This window comes from Anser brachyrhynchus (genome assembly GCF_964034855.1).
Source record: "Anser brachyrhynchus genome assembly, chromosome: 3".
NCBI lineage: Eukaryota > Metazoa > Chordata > Aves > Anseriformes > Anatidae > Anser > Anser brachyrhynchus.
Window position 1 is genome coordinate 71661918 of NC_137696.1, and position 21391 is coordinate 71683308.

General features: G+C 35.0%; 1 protein-coding gene across 9 annotated transcripts in view; it reads left to right on the plus strand.

Annotated features, from left to right (window-relative positions):
* TBC1D32 (TBC1 domain family member 32) overlaps positions 1-21391 on the plus strand; it is a gene marked incomplete at its 5' end in the record, with an annotated part of 86578 nt that overhangs the window by 16754 nt on the left and 48433 nt on the right. For 8 of the 9 annotated variants that reach the window (XR_013949716.1, XR_013949717.1, XM_080588370.1 and 5 more), the window contains 8 exons: positions 4480-4607; positions 5809-6010; positions 9788-9870; positions 11381-11519; positions 12167-12254; positions 13767-13885; positions 14647-14763; positions 17223-17311. Coding sequence is in view for 7 of the 9 variants with exons in the window: in XM_080588370.1 (XP_080444496.1) it covers positions 4480-4607; positions 5809-6010; positions 9788-9870; positions 11381-11519; positions 12167-12254; positions 13767-13885; positions 14647-14763; positions 17223-17311 (965 nt within the window). The remainder of the gene's footprint in view (positions 1-4479; positions 4608-5808; positions 6011-9787; positions 9871-11380; positions 11520-12166; positions 12255-13766; positions 13886-14646; positions 14764-17222; positions 17312-21391) is intronic. The other variant, XM_080588373.1, reaches the window with a different exon arrangement.

Sequence of the window (21391 nt, forward strand, 5' to 3'; positions counted from 1 at the left end):
GGGAAAGAGGTTTTTTTTTTTAATCTCTATTAAAATTGTAAAAATCTTGTGTAATGTTATCTACCTTTAAGTACTTGAAAGCCTAGTTGCACTTGCCTGCAAAGTGGTTTAAGTTTCAGACCATCCTATATTTTTTTGTTTTGATGGAGATGCTTACATTGATCTAGGTGACTGTTAGTCTCAAGACACAGAAATTGAGGACCTGAACTGCAGATGGCATGCACTAGCTGCCTGAGCTGTCTTATTTAGAGAGAAGCTAGTAACTGAGAAGTTTTTAGTTTCCTGAGACCGAAGCTTGTAAAGACAGTTTAGGTTCCTAACTTAAATACCTCATCCAGATTCTTAAATTTTTTTCAACATTCTCCTGATTATTTTTTCAGTGCAGTTTGTTTATTTTTCAGAAAAGGTTCTTTATATTAATGCCTGTAAATATTTCAATCCATCAAAAATATGCCAGTGCTTTTTGAAAAAATGTAAACAGTATTTCCCAATAAATTTTTTAAAGTATATATTTATTTAATGTTTAAAACCATAGCCTTGGAAAAGCTAAATCATGTCAATGCTTCTTTACGTCTTTACTGTGAGGGAGACAGAGCACTGGAACAGGTTGCCCAGAGAGGCTGTGGAGTCTCCTTCTCTGGAGATATTCAAACCCCACCTGGATGCCATCCTCCACAGTGTGCTCTAGGTGATCCTGCTCGGCAGGGGGGTTGGACTAGATGATCTTCAGAGGTCCCTTCCAACCTTGGCCATTCTGTGATTCTGTGATACTCCTAACTCCTTTGTGAGTATCTGTACTGAGTTTAGTAGCGTTGCTTATGCATTTTATTTAAGGCTATCTATGAATATTTTTGCAGGGTTAACATGTCAAGTTGTCTTGATCTTATTGTAGGCTGCAGAAACGTACCACAGATTTTTTTAAAAGACAAGAAGTCGCTGAGCCTGCATATAGCTTGGACACTGATAATCAAATTTTAGAGATAGTACTGAGGTAATAAGGCATTGATTGGCTGTGATGGAAGCCTGTGTAATACCCCAATCAATATTTACGTTTGCATTTTATTCTAAAACATAAAATACAGTAGAGAGACAGTTGTATACATTAGTAGTTTTTAGTTAGTAAAACAATGAATCCAACCTCTAACAGTTATTCCTTTTTTTTCCTTTTTCTTTGTTCCATGGCCAGCTGTCACTCATAGGTAGCATAACTTTCACCAATTGTAAGCACTCCTGCAATTTAGTAACTGGTGTTTTGTTTTGTTTTGTTTTCTTTCTTTAAAACAAAACAAAACAGGTTTCAGGAACATTTATTGCACAGTGGCTGTAGTAGGCTGTATATGTGTTGTGAATCTAGAACGTGCCGTATTTGTTCCAATGAAGGTACAAATTGTTTTATATCAGTTCTGGCAAACCAATAGCTGGAAAAGATAGGAAAAGTCAGGGTAACCCTGTTCCTCCTTTACAAAAAGTGGGATTGGTTTTGTTTCCCAGCCAAACCACTGGCACTTCTTAGACACCTAAGAATCACGCATCCCTAGGAAGGATCTATTGTCTGTCTCTCCAGTGCTGGATTGTGGGCATAGGGCTCCTCAGTTGCAGAATAGGCCTAATGAAAAAGTTCTGCTGTTTTTTTTTGTTGTTATTGTTGTTGTTGTTGTTGTTGTTTGTTTTTTACATTTGGACTGTGAATCCACTCCAGTTAAGTGCTAGCCTTACTTTGTCTTTTAAGCAGAGTGGTATTCCATATGTGCAGTAGAGAGGGAAGAAGAAACTTGGTGGCTGTGAGCAGGAGTAGTCAGAAGGATTGGTTTGTGGGCAGTAGTGTTGACTTTGGGGGCTCTGTAGTCTCTTAAATTGCTGCTGAAGCATAGCTGGTACAGAACATAGTATTCACATTGTAAATAAACAAAGTACTATGTGTATTTTTGTCTTGCACAGGGAAAACAAAATAATAATAATACTCTTTTGAAGAGACAATGACAGCACAGTATGTTCCTTTCTTAAAATTCTGAACAATTATACCGGTACTCTAAAAATAAATGGTCAGAGAGAGTTTTTTAACCCTCTGTGTAACACGAAAATTTAACGAAAAGAAAAACAAAGCCCGAGTAAGAAAAAAATAAATTCTAAAGAGAAAAAAAGAAACCTATTCTATGCTTTCTACACTCTTGCTCCGTGACCTTTTTCACAAGAAGAATCAGGAAATTAAATGATTTCCCATTTACCTAATAATATAGTATCTATATGTACTCCTGCAACGAGGTCAAGTTTTGAAATAAAGTTATATTTTTCTCTGATTACCTTGTCCACTGGCAATAATAGTAAATTCCTTAAATTGTAAAGTAAATACCATTTATTTTTCCTTGGTGCACTATATAAAATATAGAGCTACCTGTGAGGGAAGAAGCAGGAGCTGGATTGCATAGCATTGCAAAAATCCCTGCTCCCATGAGTCCAGCTTTCCTTGATGAATAACAGAAGAGTGGAGGGGATTTAAGCAGTGGACTTCAACTTCAGGATAGCAGTGCCTATTCCCTGCTCTGATGTACAAATTATTTAACAAGCATTACAGGGAACAGTAATCTTCCTTAGCTCATCTTTGCCTAAAAGTCATCTCACTGTTGACTCCATTCTGTTTTTTCTGGGTGTATATAGGGGGAAATTACCAAAGGGTATTTTTTCTTGCTTTGAAAACTGTCATTCTTTTCTGTAAGTACAACATCTGTTTATAAATTCTGGTAATTCAGAGTGTTTCTCAGTTTCTGGGTGAAAACAGCTCCGGTTATTTCATGACCGTGTATTCATTCTGTATATTCACAGAATCACAGAACGGTTGAGGTTAGAAGGGACCTCTGGAGGTCATCTGGTCCATGCCCTCCCACTCAAGCCACTTGCACAGGACCATGTCCAGACAGCTTCTGAATATTTCCAAGGAGGGAGACTCTGCAAACTTTCTGGGCAATCTATGCCAGTGCTCAGTCACCCTCATAATAATAATAATAATAAAATGTTTCCTTATTTTCAGATTGAGGCATACTGACAGGAACAGAGTTTTTGTGACCACCTTTAGGACCCTGGAATAAGTTCTGCAGAATTATAGCTGCTGTGTACTGGCAGGCCCTGGGCACATCTCCTCCCTAATTATCCTACCCCTGGGCTTAGTTGCCTGGGCTCAGGGCCAGTTTAGGTAGCGGTATGGATGTCAAACCTTGAAGACAGCTGTTTGATAAAGCTCTGTGAGGAAGCCTCATCAGAGATCCCCCACAGAAATGTCTCTTCTAATGTCTCAGCGTAGACTCACTCCATCTCAGGAGTGGGTTTTAAGCTGAGGTTCTCACCCTCATTTCCTGCCTGTACTTTGTTGTAGCAGCGTTGAAGCCAGGCACCCCATTGATCCGAACCCCATCCCACAGACAAGACTTGTTTGCTTGTTTTACCTCAGACTTGCCTTGTTATTGTAGAGTTGCATGGTGATCACTGGTCTGTCTGACCCTGATTGCTCACTGATTCAGTTTCCTGGCTTAACCTCAGACCTCTCTCATCTCCATGGAAGGGATCTGAATTGTTGAGTGAACCTGGTTACCATCACTGGACCTGGTCTGCTCAACTTGCTTGGGTACGGTGGGACTACCTGCCCATCAGATGGAGAGCCACTGCCTCTGGCTGCCTTGTTATTACTCTTGGCTCCTGACTTCCCTTCTCTTGCAGAGCAACTTGCCCTTTCTGCTCCCTGACAGGTCCTTCATGGAGTACATGTATTTTGCTTGTCTACTATTGAAATAGTGAGTTTACTTACTAATGAGCAATAGCCAATTTAGCCTTTATTCAGGTAGGACATTCACTAGTGATAGTACTAGACTAACCAGTCTGAATCCTAATGTTAAGTGTTCAGGTCCTCTTGATTACAGCTCAGAGGTTCAGTGCTCTGAAATGAATAAGGAATTAGCAGATGACTTCTGCTTTGCTCCAGTGGGGAAGGCTTCCCTCATGGTTCTGAAGCAAGAGGCTGTTTAGACCTACTGCTGCCAAGAAATGAGGTGGACGCACAAGATTTTCCTGTGAAATTGGAATTCCATATCTTGCCAAAGAGTTGCCAGTGCATATACAGCAAAGAGGGAGTTAGCATGTATTTCACCTTGACTCAGATACTGTTCTTGCATCCCTAAGTGGCTTATCAAGAGTCTTTCCACGTTCATTGTGGGAAAAGAGAAGAGAGTTTAGAAATGTGTGTTCTCTGTGTCTGTGTAGTCATTAGATTTCTGCCATAATCATTAAAAGTGGCAATTACAACCTTCTGTGATGAAGGTTTTTATATGATGGCATTTGAACGTAGGCTGCTTACTTTTTGTTTAAACCATTAAGCAGACATCAGAAAGGTGACCTTCATTCAGGTTCTGCATAGATAAGCCAGACTTGAATAAACAGCTTTCACAAAAGCACTGAATTAAAAAATTTTTTTTTTTGTTGGCTTCCAAACAGGTATATATAAATTGCCTTGAAACCACTTTAATTGATGTAGCTGATATTTTGGCAAGGTTTGCTGCTGTAGAAGAAGGTCTTTCTATTCTTCTTTATGGAGGAAATAAAAACTCTGCGAAAGAAGATAGGTAAGAGAACATTAATGAATAACATTAGTGAGTAATGAATTGCATTAGTCTTATGAAGCGAGACTCATTTTAATTTTTTTTTTTTTTGTAGCATGATATGTTTTCTTTATGTTTGGAATAAAAGTATCTCATTATCAATTAAAGTAGGAAGTGTTTTGGAGAATGTGTAAGGGAAATATTTATGTGTATAACCAGGTAAAATACACTTTAAAATACTTTTATTAAGGAAGATTTCCATGGTTTACTTGTTTTTCTTATTCATTTGAGAGCTTTCTTTTTCTCTGAATGTAGTTCCAGTATATTCATAGTGCTGCCGTTCAGGCCAAAGTCTTACATTGTCTGTTTTGCTTGTTTTTAGAATAAATATTAAAAATCAACCTAATTTACTGAAACAATAGATTTAATGTAACATTCACTTATTAATATATGTAGTAGAGACATACCTTGTATCAGAAGCTGACATTTGTAACAGCATGCCTAATTTAGTATCTGTGTAATCCTGTAATCCTGTGTGTAGTACATTCTTAGCTGATGCTAAAGTATGAAATTGGGCAGTAAAATTGAGACTAGCATTTAAAAGTATCTAAGCTACAGGTCATGAAAATAACCCTAACGTCCGTGACTGTCAATTATTTGGAATGTATGTCTTCTGAGAGCGGAAAGCTCAGAAGTTGTGTACGTTTTTATGGGAGTATGGACGTAAAAGCTTTTTGGAGGAAAATGGTGGTGAAACTGATCTCTTTTGGGCAAAGAGTTGTATTTTGCATTTCTAACCTAGAAGACTTCAGAAGTAGTTCTCAGATAGGAAAGAGGAAGAACAAATAAATTTTGCCTGATGTGCTTCAAGAATACTGATAGCCTTTTTGATTAAATAAAAGCTAAAATGACTGTCTTGTTACTTTTCCCAACTGGACTCATATAAAAGACACAGTTTGTGTAGTTTGTGGCCATGTGGACTAGATGGAAGGTTGTGACTGCATTTTTGTTTTATGTGAACCCGTAACCAAAGTAAAATCACTTGCTGTGCATTTCTTTTATTCTGACTGCTGTTGCAAGTATTAATATAGTTGGTCCCTCCATAGTGGGTCGTAGTTTCTTTCCATTACCCCTAGAACAATTTTTATAAGCTCTGTCAAAGGATTTGTTTCAAGGCTCATTGATGACTACAAACCAACATTTAAAAATGTTATTTTATTTCTAGTCCTACAGCTGTTCATGTAATTGTTCAGTTTACAAAGAAACTTCTTCATGACGACATTACTCTTTTATCTGGATCCGAGCTTTTGCCAGTTGTTAAAGGAGCTTTCATTTTTGTATGTCGTCAGATGTACAGAACATGTGAAGGCCTGCAGATGCTAATTCCTTATGGCTTGCATGAATCTATTGGAGAGGCCTGGAAAAAGGTAAATCTTGCTTTGGATTGGGAAGATCAGAAAAATCTTACTGTAAGAGGTTCAGGTTATGTAATAGTTCTTTGCTTTAGATTCCCTATACTTAAATAGTGAGATAAGAGTACTTGTAATTGATCTAAAAAATGAAGTTCTACTTTTCAAAATTTCCTTCTATGTGTGAACCTAGCAGATGCTTATTTTAAGACTTACGTGCTTGAAGATTAAACCAGGATCTCTGAGGATGTATGGGTAGACCTGTCATTCATTGATCAGTTTTTTTTTTAACACTGTCCTTGATACTAGAGGTCATCTGATGTTCACAATTTGTCTACTTATCATAGGATTTTAGTAAAAAAATTTTCCCAAAGTATTCTCCCGGACAAACTGGCTACTCATGGCTTGGACAAGTGCATAGTTTGCTGGATGGTCAGGCTCAAAGAGTTGTAGTGCATGAAGTTCAATCCAGCTGACTGCTGGTCACCAGCGGTGTTCCCCAGTGATCAGTACTGGTGTAGGTTTTGTTTGACATTTTTATCAGTGATCTGGATGAGGAGATCAAGTGCACTCTCAGTAAGTTTGCAGACAATACTAAGTTAGTGGGACTGTAGATCTGCTTGAAGGTAGGAAGGCTTTGCAGACAGATCTGGATAAGCTGGACTGATGGGCTGAGTTCAAACACATAACATTCAGTAAGGGTAAATGCCAGGTCCTGCACTTGGTTCATAGCAACCCCATGCAGTGGTATAGGCCAGAAGAGTGGCTGGTCAGCAGCTGGTTAAACATGAGCCAGCAGTGTGCCCAGGTGGGCAAGAAGGCGATTGCACCATGGCCTGCATCAGAAATAGTGTGGCCAGCAGGACTCTGGAAACAATTGTCTCCTTGTATGCAACACTGTTGAGACTGCACCTCAAATACTGTGTTCAGTTTTGGGCCCCTCACTAGGAGAAGTATATTAATAGAGCTGCTCAGGCATATCCAGAGAAGAGTGATGAAGCTGGTGAAGGTACGAGAAAACAAGAGTTATGAAGAATGACTAAAGGCATTGGGGTTGTTTAGTCTGGAGGGGGCTGAGGGGAGACCTTAACACTCTCTACAACTACCTGAAAGAACGTTGCAGTGAGGAGGATATCCATCGCCTTTCTGAGGTGACAAGTGATAGGACATGAAGAAATGGTCTCAAGCTGCACCAGGGGAGGTTTAGATTGTGTGTTAGGAATAATTTCTGGTTAGGTTTGGTGGAAGATACAAAGAAAAAAGGCGATTACAAATATTGGACTTAAATGCTTAGATGCCATTGATATATTCTCTAGAGACCATAATGAGATGTGCAAGCAGGTGTTCTTGTCATACTTGTACATGGATATCTTATGAAGTATAGAGATTGCACTTTAACTTCTGTCTGATGCTAGTCTAGTGTTTTTTCTGTCTGAGAGAAATTGGGTCCAACAGTTCTGCCAATTTTGCTTTCTATTATAAATTTACTGAACAAGATATGTAGATCCTTGCTTTATTCAATAAACTTTTCTATTTTCATTGTTCCTATAGCAGAGTTCCTATGTGCAGTGTGAAATTTCTTATCAATTATTGTTATTGTTAATATGGAAAAATGGCAGCAGATGCTGCAAGAGCAGTTTTCAAAAAGTTCACAGTGAAGTAAAATTCAAACAAAGGTTGGAATCATTAAAATTACATTGTCAATATTTAGATAAGGATAGTGTATAAAACTTCAATTTTGGCTTCCAGCAAAACTGAAACAATATATTTAAACTACAGATACTAGAACTCTTTGTGGAAAGACAAGCTGTGCTACACTACTTTATTCTGAAAAATTGAAACTTTTATTTTTTTTTTCCCTCTCCAGTGTTTGTAAAATACTTTCTTAGAGGAGAAGGATCAGACCAAGCTGGAAAAAAAAATGTTTAAAATACTAAAGCTTTTTTTTGAAGTCAAGGAATCAGGAGAGAGATTGAATGCAAGGGAAACAAAATGGAACATCTGTTCTACTTGTCAAATGCTGTATGCTTTTATAATGCTTAGAAACATAGTCACAATGTAAACTAAGGCAGAAAATATCAGAAAGATAAAGCATGAGAGAAAACTTGAATCGTTACCCTGTGGATATTTTTCACTACTTTCGTATACAAGTATTATCACAAAAGCATAAATCTTGATTGAAAGTAAAACATTACAACCGTAATTATATCACAGTAAACTCTATTTCCCATCAGAAAATGTTGGTTTTGAAATGTTCTTCCTTGCATTGAGAACTCTGGAGTTTAGTTCAATTTAATCATGCTGTAATTCACATAACTTAAAAATCTGTCAATCTTTTCGTGCTTTCGTGGTATGTAAATAGTCAGTCTTACTTGAACTAACTTGTTGCTCTGTATAATGTTTATCAGTCAGACTGTCATATGCTTTTGATGGGTATTTCCATTTATTTGCTCTAGAGTACCATAGCATCTACACATACACAAAAAAAAACTTTGCACATCAAAAGATTTTATTATGATATATAACATCATTTAGACAAATTGTTTTGACACATAAAGGATAAATAGCATGAGTGTGTGGAATTGAATCATGAAACATTTAACTGACAAAATTCTATTTCTTCATATTGCTTTGGAGGTCAAGGGGAATCAGGGCTTCAGGAATCAACAGTTTAGGACAGTGAAGTCATGTTTTCAACTCTGCCATCTTGATTTTTTTTTTAAAGTATTTTTCTGTTGTTCAATTTCAAAACATCTGCAGTTTAAAATATTCTACCATTTATTGTTTATCAGAAATGGTGGACCATGAATAAAATAAAAATAAAATATTATATCCAAGCATTAGTTACAAAGATTTACTTCCACCTGTCTTACATGGCAGATCTTGCTGGAATTCTGAGGGAGAAGCTGGCATTTTTGTACAGATGATGATAAAAGGGAAACTTAACAGGGCCAAGGTAACTAATTAGTTTAATTCAGGAATCTTTTGTGAATGTCTTAGATCACATTTATAAGAGGGTAACTTTACTATGTTCACTGAAATTAACAACTGCTCACTTACATTAGAATAGTATAATATGGTCCTTTTAAGTTATTTTAAAATATGGTCCTTTTAAGTTATTTTAAAACATCTTTTTAATTAAAACACCATCAAATATGTTTTTATGTGTGCATGCACACACACACATATATAAAATCTTTATCTCTCTGTAGCTTTATGTATATTCATAGCTATATACATAAATCATATAAATAAAATAATATTATAAATAAAATTAATATTATAAATAATGTATATAAATACATAAAATATATAAATATTATAAATAAAAGGAATATTATAAATAAAATAAAAATTGGCAGAATTGCTTAATAAATTTGGCATTGAGTCATTGGTTCCAGAGGCTGTTATTTCCATTACCTGTGGCAAAAGTAGAATTAAAATGTTGTTCTTGTTTTTTTAGTTTTTGCATGAAAATTTTGGCTAAAAAAATATGATTAAAAATACATTTTTTAAAAATTTCAAAAATTAAAGAATAAAAACTTTAAAAAAAAAAAGTAATAGCTTTAAAATGTTTATGCCTGAGTTAAATGTGGAAAATGAGCTTTCCTGGAATAAAAAATGTAGTAGAATGATATATTCCATACCAAAGGCTAGACTCAGAATCTGATCACTGTTTTTTTTTTTTTTAAGTAAAACAATAGCAAGATCTGGAGCTTAAAAATGGTGTAAATAAACAAACAGTAAGAAGGGTTGTTTATTACTATTATTATTATTATTATTTTAATTTCACAGATGAGCTTGCTTTCAGAAAGAGTACCCACTCCTGTAACCGATACAGACTCTACTTCGTCAATAAGTCTAGAGTCAAAAAATGTGTAAGTGTTGATGCTTAATTTATGCATGTGCACAAGCATGAATGGACACTGCTATTTTATTCACAATTCAACATTTTATAACCCTGCATTTTTTAGGGCTTTTGCCAGGAGCTAGGTCATCTTAGCACGAGTCTCATTTGAGTGGGTCTGATGGGATATTAATTTAAAACTCTTCTGCTGAATGGTATCTACACCTTCATAATACTACATAGCAAGATTGCCTACATTCTGGCTGAAAGTCAGAATGTAGGCCATCTTACATGTTAAGACGAAGACATCCTTTCTTTTATATTGAAATTTAACGTCCCTTATATTCAGGTATATATGCATACCTGTATATTTCTTATCTGGAAGCATACAGACCTGTGAGCCTTAAAATCGAGATTTATGTTCGTGTTAGTGCAGTCCCAGTTATTTAAGCAGATTTTTGATTATACTTTAACATAGATTTCATGTATAATTTGCAAACATACCACAACAGTTTTGACTCAAGCCTGTAGTGGTGGCATGTGAACTGGATGGCAATTCCAAACTAGTGGTAAAAAGAAATTCAGAGATGCAGAGCTCTTACTGAGGAGGCTATCACTAATCAGTACCATTGGCATAAGCTACAATTTCCTTCTATCATCTAGATTTTCGATTTCATTACAGAACGAGAGAAACTGATATATTTCTGGGTGAAATTTTTGCTTCAGAACACAACATGGCAAGGATTCTGCAGAAGTGATTAAAGTTTGGGGTAGTGGTTGACTGCTATGAGAAAAGCTGCTTGCTGCACAAGGATAGGATTCTTAGTGATAGGAATCAAAAGAGGGAAATGAGAACTAGAAGTGAGAATCCACTAAGCAAGTGCTTTTAGGGAAGCAGAATCATATGAGTCTAGTGATGCCTGAAGTGGTCAGTAGTACCTTGTCAAAGGTCATGGAATTAATTCACTTTTATTTTGGGGGGACAGAATATTTTATAGGGCAGAAGGCATCATCATACTTGCTTATTGTAATTGCTGTTCTCCCTGCCATGTTGGTAGAAAGTATTACTGCTCTTAAAAAAAAAGAAACTGTTGTATATATTGCACCTTATTTTCATAATTCTGTACTAATTTTCTAGCAGGAGTCTTTCTCTCGTCAAACATGGGTTTTTATTAGTTCCTCAAAGTGTTTTTACATCAGTGTAAATTCTCTGCCAGTTTTGCCACTTTGCAACTGCGACATTAATGCCTTAAAAGACTTGGTAAATCATAGGTACATGTATGGATGACACAGGTCTTCTCAGTTCCCTGTTGCATCATCTGTCTGTTCTGTGTTCCTTCCTTACCATGTAACCTAATCCTTCTGCCAGGATGAGTTTGGATGTTTGCACATTATTATTATTATTATTTTTTTAAAGATAACATAGCCTACATGTAGTCAGGTGAATGAAACCTTTTGCTTTTTAAAGTTAATTTATAATTTTTTTTTCACATGATTTATTTTTATACATATATGTAACGATTATTTTGCTATTCTTACAGTTTATTATGGGAAGAAACTTTGCTAGATGCCTTGTTAAATTTTTCTGCCACACCGAAAGGACTTTTTCTGCTTCATAGTACAGGGGCCATGAATGACTGTGTGAGCTTTATGTCCAACAGTTTATCAAAAAAACTCCAGGTAAGCGTTACAGAGCAGTTACAGTATTTCTTTCCTTTAATGGTTACAATAAAATAAAGAAGAAAGAAAATAATAAGAAAATAAATCCAGAAGCACTTTTGTCATTTATACTGCACAGAAAATTAATTTTAAATGTAGATAATGATATTTGATGTTAGTGTCCCATAGATTTAATTTTGTTGGATGTTAACCATCTTTAGAATGCCATATATATAATGAGTTTTTATGACTTTTTACTGGGAAGTTCAAAGTGAAATCTTGTTGGTAGGCATTGTTGAAATCTAGATAAAATGTTAGCATGTAACCAAAAATCAGCTTATATGCATTTTAGGAGAAAAAATGTTATGGACATTCTACTGAAAGTGTGCAAAGAACATTATAATACCAATGTTTTTATTATTTGCTGATGTTGCATCTCCCAAACATAGTATTTAGCATTTAAATTTTGGTAAGATACTTTACTTGATGTTTTGTTTGGAATCTGACCCTGGCAAGTCTGTACAAGATCTGTGAACTGTTCAAGTCTAATATTACAGTGGATTAAATTCTATAAACATGTGTAGGAAATATCAATATTTAAGAGATCTTTTAAGAGTTTCATGTCCTCTGCCATACTAAATCTGTGCTTTTATATTTGTTACTAACAGACAAACAAATGTGAAGAGTTTGGTAATGGAGTGATTATTGCACAACTGGCAACAACACCAACAGGTGCAGTAGCTCTACAGAGTTCAGGTAATTTTAAGAAGGGTGTTATAAGAATGTGCTGTTGTCTTGCACAGTAGAAAAAAATGGTGGGAAAGGTATTAAAAAGATGAACAGACTGGAATAATTATGCATTATTAGCAAAGGCTCTTTAAATGCCTATTTTTTTTATTATTATTATTATTCAGGGAAATTTATTCTTTCAGACTTCAAAGTCATTCACTTATCTTGATGAAGGTTTTTTCCCCCCCCCACATTACACAAATTTTTATTTCATTGTTTTTGATTTCCAGAAATTTCCTGTTTGTGCATTTATGACTGTTAAAAATAATAATAATAATAAAAAAGCTGTTAATAATTTGCAAGTACTTATTGATTGGCAGATCAGAATTATTAAGTGTTGATTTCTGTAATTTATATGCACTTTTCCATGGCTACTGACAGCTCAGAGTGAGAAGCTTCATAGACCTGAATGTCGTTTATGCTCTGGTGCAACAATGAGACAGAATTGAGATTTTTTTGAATTCATGTTCAGAGAAATTAACTGTTGTAATACCACACAGGTGTCTAGGTAGTCATTGTGTTAATTAGAATCTTAGCAATAATGTAAAGCTATCCTTGAGTTGCTAAGGAATTCAATGAGGTACAAAAGTTGCATATATTCTCTTTGAGTATCTAGAAATGGTTGGTGTGTAATTAAAGTGGCTCGGCTGAAAGATTATTACAAAGGCAGGGAAATTCTGCCAGTCAAGGAAAATGATTTTTATTTGTTTATTATTTATGCCTCTGGTATTTTTCAGAGAGCAGGGAGCAGACTTACTTGAGTAAATCCATCTGTCCTATTTAAGGTTGTCTTGCTTCTTACGGCCTTCAGCATCAAAGAAAAATGGTAGATCAAAAATAATAAGCATTGATTTTCAGCCCTTAGAGCCGGTTGTGTAATGTCTGTGAAGTTTATATTAAGTTTGTAATTTACACTTGGAGATTTCAAATGTAGATGGCTATTTTTCCTTTTTAAAAAAAATATTATTGTTATTACTAAACTATTTAAATTCAGCTCGTAGTGTTTCCCTTAAAAATATTTTTTCAGTCATTATGGTATGTTTTTATACCATTTTCGTACTATAACTCACCAATAAACTGTGCGTATATACAAATTTACAATAACTCACCAATAAAACCCAGAGCCAATGCTAGCTAAGTCTTGAGAAGTTAACTTGTTAAGAAACATCAGCAGCTCATTTACATGAAACATGCAATTTATATAAATATCATCCTACTGTAGTACAATATTCTTTGTGAACTGCTACTGTAAAACTGAATATAAGAACATTGCTGTAGAAAGGTGATTTGACCAAAGGATTGAGAATAGAAGGAAGAGAGTAAGACTCAGGCAGTCTGTCTTGTGAAATTTTAGTCCACAATGTAGAAAATTTTGAGAATCTGGGTTAAAATTGTGGTGTAAAATGTTTTTTAATATGAAAACTGTTTTTCTGGTGTTCTTACCATTCTCATGATTAAAACAAAAAAAAAATGTTTTAGGGTTTATAAAGGCCCTTGTAACTGAATTATGGACTCTTTTGGAGTGTGGAAAAGATGATGTGAGGATAACTCAACCCAAATCTATTCCAGTTGACCCTATTGACCAAAGCTGTCAGAAGGTGAGAAGTTAATTAATAATCTTCTTTACTGGCATGGAAAAAAACAGTACTGTATTTCAGATATTATGTTACATAACTTTTACTAGTCTTTTATTGCAACTATACCTGCTTTCTCTCATATGGGGCAAAACTGATGTAATATGCTAGTCAAATAATGGTTAATTGAAAAAATTCTTCTGTTACATGGTGGATCACAATGCCAAGGTTCCATTAAAGGTGATATAACAGTAAATAGGCATGACAGAAGTGAAATTTTCAAAATACTAGCTATCAGTTCAAGTCTTGAGTTACTGTAGTAAGATCAGGGAGAAATATTTTTGCGTTGCCAGGAGTTGGACTCGATGATCCTTGTGGGTCCCTTCCAACTCGGGATATTCTATGATTCTATGAAAAATGTGTTTTAGAGTGTGCTGTGTCTCTAAAATTTAGAATTGCATGGTAGTGCAAGTGTTAGGATTTTCAAAATAATTCTGAAGTTATTTCCAGAATTAAATTTCATTTATTCCATTGGAAAAATGTTCAACTTTACTAAGCCACCACTTATAAAATTTGATTGCTTGTACATACTTCACAGAGACTACTGATCTTTTTGATTGTATATACACCTGCCAGGTTTGCAGTGATTTTGGTAGCTCTATGTCAATTCCAGCCTACAAAGAAGGATAAGAACAAATTTAAAGTAAATAATTTTGAACGTACATTTGGTTATACTTAGCTGACTAACAATACCTTTTGTCATCCTTTTTATTTTTTTTCTCTAGTCTTTTCTGTCTCTGATAAACTTGCTCACTTATCCTGCAGTTCTTGAGCTCCTGAGTAAACAGGATATACCAAATAAACCAAAGTATTCACTCCGTGAAGTACCTACAGATATTATTGTAAGTAGAGTTTTATAGATTTTAAAGAAAAATAATAGTTACATGAGGATATTTTTATTGAGAAATTATTACTGTAATAAACAGTAAGTTATTTCTTCTCCTTTGAAATTTTCTGCATTTTGTATTATATACAGCATGAGGGCAGTATATGCACGTATCAATTCACGTTAACCAAAATTTTCATTTTGAAGTCCTAAAGATAATAAAAAAAATGATGCCTAATTTAAATATCCTATTTACTGGCTTGTATGAGAATGTGTTTTTCCACAAAAAGTGACATACTTAGTTATCTCTGTGTGTGCATACATGCTTGCAAATGCTGGAAAACACCTATATTTGTATTTATATAATATTGCTTTATTACACTGTGGATTCAAAAATAAAAATAAAAATAGAAGCACCTCAGGCTTTCTTAATAGCACAGATGATTCATGCAAACAAAAAATCACTAACCGGAAAATTACTGATCAAGGCATATTTTAGTCTTAAGAAAAATAGTATTCTGTTAGTATCATTTGGTATTACTTCTTCCAGCCACAATCCATTTCTTTTTTTCTCATCTGTGAAGCACAGGCAAATTTAATCTGTGACCTTGAGTGGCAGTTAAAATTAGATCTTTGCTAATGAGCTAGCACTTTGAATTGCTGTTGCATTAAAGTGTTTGCTTAGTGTAAGCTCTGGACTGGTGATAGTTTAAGTTGTTGTTTAGACTGTGTATGTCATAATAGTGTACATTATGTTTGGAAAGTATTCTTGTAGGTTTTTTTTTTTTTGTAACACTGTTTTGTTGATTTCAAGAGTGAATGGTATGAAAAGTTTCATTGTTTTTTCAATCCACTCAGTGTTGGTATGTCCACTGATAGATACTACTGCTCAGTCATAAAGTTTTCTGAGGTACTGGAAGCAGGGGAGATGTATGCTGAAGATGATAAATATTTCAGAGTTTTCAAACTGGGGTAGATCTTAAGTAATGTTTTTTTTTATGGCTTTTGAAAGCGTATGTTACTTTGGCTTTTGTGGAACTTCCAACAGTTTTCTGGAATTCTCTAGGTTTCCAGAAATAGCAATACTGATACGATTGTTTGAAATTCATAGACTCACAGAACGACTTGGCTTGGAAGGGACCTTAAAGATCATCTAGTTCCAACAACCCTGCCATGGGCAGGGATGCCACCCACTAGATGAGGTTGCCCAGGGCCTCACCCAACATGGTCTTGAGCACCTTCAGGGATGGGGCATCCACAACCTCTCTGGGCAACCTGTTCCAGTGCCTCACCACCCTCTGAGAGAAGAATTTCCTCTTAACCTCTAATCTAAATCTTCCCACTTTTAGTTTAAAGCCATTCTCCCTTGACCTGGCATTGTCTGCCCGATAAAAAAGTTGCACTCCATCTTTTTTTTAACCCTTTCTTTAAGTATTGAAAAGCTGCAATTAGGCCACCCCAGAGTCTTCTCCAAGCTGAACATCCTCAGCTCTCTCAGCATTTCTTCATAGGAGAGGTGCTCCAACCCTCTGATGAACTTCGTGGCCCTCCTTTGGACCCATTCTAACAACCCCACATCCTTCTTGTGCTGGGGGCCCCAGACCTGGATGCAGCACTCCAAGTGAGGCCTCACAAGGGCAGAGCAGAGGGGGACAATCCCCTCCCTCTCCCTTCTGATTACTCCTGTGTTGATGCAGCCCAGGATGCAGTTGGCCTTCTGGGCTGCAAGTGCACACTGCTGGCTCATGTCAAGCTTTTCATTCACCAGAACCCCCAAGTCCTTCTTCCCTGAATTTCCCTGAAGAGTTACAGATAAATATATTTTGGATGGGGTTTTCTCACCTAAGTAGTGTGCAAAAGTGGGTTGTGTAAGTCCAAGTTAGACACACAAGACTGTGTAGTTAACAGAAGGGAAATAGGCAGTTAAAGGAGGGTGTTCATCTAACATTAACATATAATGGTTGAGTCTGAGTACTCAGAAAACTCTCTATTACATTAGACGATATCCTCAACATTCAACCCTAGTCATGGATGGCCTTGGATGCTGGCCTCTGAAAATAAGTGGCCGTGTTCTGAACCAGTGTTAGAGAGGGTGTTATACTAAAGAATTTGCTGTTCTTTTCATTAAATCAGATGTATACACATTTCAAACATTTCAAAAAAAAAACACAACAAAAAAACAGTTTAGCATTTGTCTCATGGTTTAATACTGAATAAGAACTCAAATACATGCCATGCCAGGATCTTTTTGTATATTCAGTGATTGTTTAAATCTAATTACTAAGTTATTTTCTAAACCTTCTCAATGGTTTCTTCTTGCCATTGACTTTATTTGGTGGAAAGCACCTCGTATTACAGAAAAAAAATAAATATTTATTTTTTAATAATAGGTTTCATTTTATAGTAAACATCCTTAAAGAACTGTTATCTGTGTGAAATACAGAGGGTTTTTTTACATTTGTCTTTCTTTGGCAGGATATCATTGACAGGCTTATTATTTTGAATTCAGAAGCTAAAATTCATTCCTTATTCAGTTATGAACAGTCACATATCTTTGGTTTGAGGTAAGATTCTCTTTTCATATTCTCTGGTCACATTAACAAAATAGGATATAACATGCTTGGATGTGTTGCTTCTGATAAGATAATATTTGTTTTTTATTATTCATGAAGGTGAAATTCTACAACCCCCCCCTTTTTTAACATAAGAAGATTGAATGAAAAGTGTTCTACAAAATGAAAATAGCAATGAATCTAATCTTATTACCTGTAAATGGATATATTGTAATATGATAAGCAATAATAGAAATTGCATGTTGTTATTTTGTCTAGCTGATTGAAAAGAACGTGTTACATCCATTGTAGTGCATGTAGTGCATAAAACAAAAATCATACTGAAGTACTAAAATAAGCCAAGTATTTTAAACTATATGAGGTTTTATTATATCTAGTCCCCCTCTACTTAGAATTATTTTTTTAGTACATTGGTTTAATTATCACCAATTTCACCCATACTTATTTTGAAAATAGTACTATTAGATCACAATTATTTCTAGAACCTGAAGGAACATTAATGTTAGAAAACATGAACATGACAGTGTCAGCATATTTTAAGTGTTTTATAATATTTTAACATACTAATTAGAGTTTCTGCATTTTTTGTGCTTTTTTCCCCCCTGTTTTCCAAAGATGTATATATAAATCCTTTAACTGACTTATTTATTAGTAACATGTTTTGTGCAATTGAAATAAAAACTGTCTTGGATTGTTCTTCATAGTATGGAAAATTTTGATAATCTTGCTTGGGCAGGGTATAGCCCAGTTGGTTAAGGACAGCAACATTAGCTTTCTGCAACTGTATCTTTACTTTAATATCAAGGTAAAATTATTTTATACTATGTATGACTAACAATAAGATGTAGGGTAATTTGCTGATAAGTATGAGCACGGAAGATATGAACAGTGGCAGAATTTATAGGTGGGAGATAAAATGATTTTGTCTTCTAAATCGGGAGTTATAAATGTTGTTTGGGGGAAATCAGTGGTTGGATAGGAATGAGAAATCCTAAGATATTATTTGAAAATTAACATGTTATGAGGCATGTAGGTTTATCCTGACTCCATAAAAAGCTTGACAGAATCCCTATTGACATAAATAAAGATGAAGGAAAGTGAGCTGATTTAAAGTTTAAAATAATAATTTGCTTTTAGATTGTGTTCTAGAGTTATAAGGTAAAAGAACGCACTTCTTGTACCGTGATATTGGAATGCTTTTCTTTGTAGGCAAAAATGATTTACTGAATCTGAGCACGTAAGCAGTTGACTCCCATGCTGTAAGGCAAAGGCTGTTATACAAATCCATGAATCATGTGGTGAAGTTGTGTTTAATGCTTGCAATATTTTTAACACAGCCTCTACTCTGTGAGGTAACAGAACTACCCGTAACTATACATAAGAGCAATGTAAAAAACTCATCCATAATCAGTCAAAAGAAGTCATATGGTTAAGCAGATAAGATGGGCTTTAGAGTTCACCGTGGAAATGGCATTTTCTGCTGAAAACAGACAAAGTCAAAAAACAAGCAGAAATCCAGAAGATGTCTGATATTCCTCTTTTCACTTCATATGTAGAGCCAAATTGCCAGATTCTTTTTTTTTTTAAATTTTTTTTTTCGTTGTTGTTCAAAAGTCCTGTTACTTTCTTACCCCTTCATTGCCTTTCCTATAAAAGAAAGGATGATTCAAGTCTAGGGATTATAATACAGGCCTGTGTATACCAAAAAGAAAAAAAAAAGTAAGAACTGTTTTGTTATTGATTAAATAGCCTTTTATGAGCATGTGGGGCTTGCTGTTATTTTTTTTTTTTTCCAAATAATTGAAAATTGGCACATACAAGCCTTCTATTATGGCAAATTCAAATGTCTGCACAAGGCAAATATATACTATTATGTAGCTACTCAAAATTTTCTATTGCAATAATACTGGAATTCTGAATGAATCTGGTATTTGCCATGCTTATGGTATTGTTTACAGTATTATGCCTTGCAAGAAACCCTAGTCTATATTATTTTAATATGAGAGGTATACAGTTACTGTTAAATACATTTTGAAAGTGAGTTCCATGAGCTTTTCTGTGAACCCTGCTGACTACAGACATCTGTGTCCTGAAAAGTAAACCTTGTCTTGTGTACTTGGTATGCTCCTTGACCAAATCCCATCAAGAATATCAAGCTTAGCAGCAGGTAGATCAAATACAGTATCAGATGTTGAACAGATCTGAAAATGTAGACAGCTCATTAAAAGGAGCAAAAGAGCTGTATTTCTCTGCTGCTATGTAGAAATAAAACACTTAAATTTTTGTGATAACTGCGATACTGAAAAACTGAACTGTTTTGTGACAGTAGGATTTTGGTGAAATGTTTACCTAGATTATTTTTTCCCACTGAATTTAATACCAGTAAACAGCCCAAACCACTTTCTCTAATTTTTAACAGCATCTGCACAGCCTGTGCTTCAGTGATTTAAAGTTGTTTAGTTTATTAACTGTTTAACTATATGCAATTTAAAATATATAGGCATTTCCATGGTTTATTTAATCAAAAAAAGTATAGGTATATCCATTTATCTCTTCAGTGTTATTATTATATTTTCTGGTGGCTGATTGTTTTAATTTTGAGTAAGTATGAATTCTGAACTATTACACTGATGGACAGCTCTGCAGAGACTCTACTGACAACTTTCCTTTTCACGCTTTCCTCCTCTAAGAAGTAGTGTTCACGCAGCAGAAATCAAAGGGAAATTGTAGGGAAGCTTGATATGGTTTTGCATAGCCAGTATCTCTTAGCCTATAAAGAATGTTCCTGAGAGTGCATTTGTACAGACAAGTAAATGATCAGTTCCACAGCAAGTCATCCTAGTGGGAGGCTCCTTTTTTGTAACTCTCAGCTCGGAAGTGGTTTGGCCTAAGAACCTTCTTCAGTAGGCATGGATGGTTCATTGTTCCTGGACTTTTGGCAGATCATTTCTGATTTGATCCAGAGAGATCCAAAGGCTCTTGGATCTTGATTTTTTGAAGCCCCTTGAGTCTTAACGTTTCAGGTGCTCTCAAGTGTAGTTCTCTGAGGACACTTCTAGGTGTCCGCTTTCTAGTCAGGGATTAAACAGGTAATTTCTTGACCCACAAAGGTGAATGACATAAATCCCATACGTTTGGTGATGGAGCACTGGAATATGTTGCCCAGAAAGGCAGTGGAGTCTCCTTCCTTCGACATCTTCAAAAACCACTTGAACATGATACTCGGCAACCTGCTTTCTAGGTATCTGACCTCCAGAGGTCCCTTCCAAACTTAATCATTTTGTGATTTTCCAATTAAATTCTTTTTTTTTTTTTTTTTTTTTTTCTGATCTGGTTTTCTTTTATTGCAGCTATTGCTACTTCCAGGTTAAGATCTATTCACCTGAAGGCACTTTTCATATTTTTTTATGTTATTATTATTCAAAAAGGGAAACTTTAGACAAGAAATTGGAGATAAGAATAGAAAAATGAAAGTACATAGTTCCTAATGTATGTATAGAATGATTTTCAAACTGTCAGTTCAACTTCAAAGCAGATTTGGACTTATTTAGAAGCAGGAGGAAGTTTTTCAAGCAGCCAGCATTGGCTGATAAAAGAACATTGAAGACTGTTTCAGCCACAATTTTGTACAGCCTGAAAATCTGGGTGCATAGGAACCCATACAAAAATTCTTAGAAGACTTTCTATTTTAGAAGATTCTTAATTTAAATTGCCATTAGAGCACAAATCCTAGGAAAAGGGAATTCACAGCAGTAATCAAAGTAATAAATTTTAATGTTATATTTACGGAGAGAATTTTCTTAATTTAATGATCAACTTAATTTCTTTGATACAAACATACACATTGATTGTATCTTAAAAGTTATTGGATGTGAGAGAGAACAATTTTCATAAAGGTGTGACAATAGATATCTTAACCACCTCGCTTTTAAGGCTGATCTCTTTGAATCACTGTAATTTTATTAACAAAGGAGTTGAGTAAACAGTGGTAACATACTTTTTCTTTCAGACCAATGAATATCAAGGCAACTTATATAGTATTTCAGTAGAGTGAATACATCTGTGAGTTGA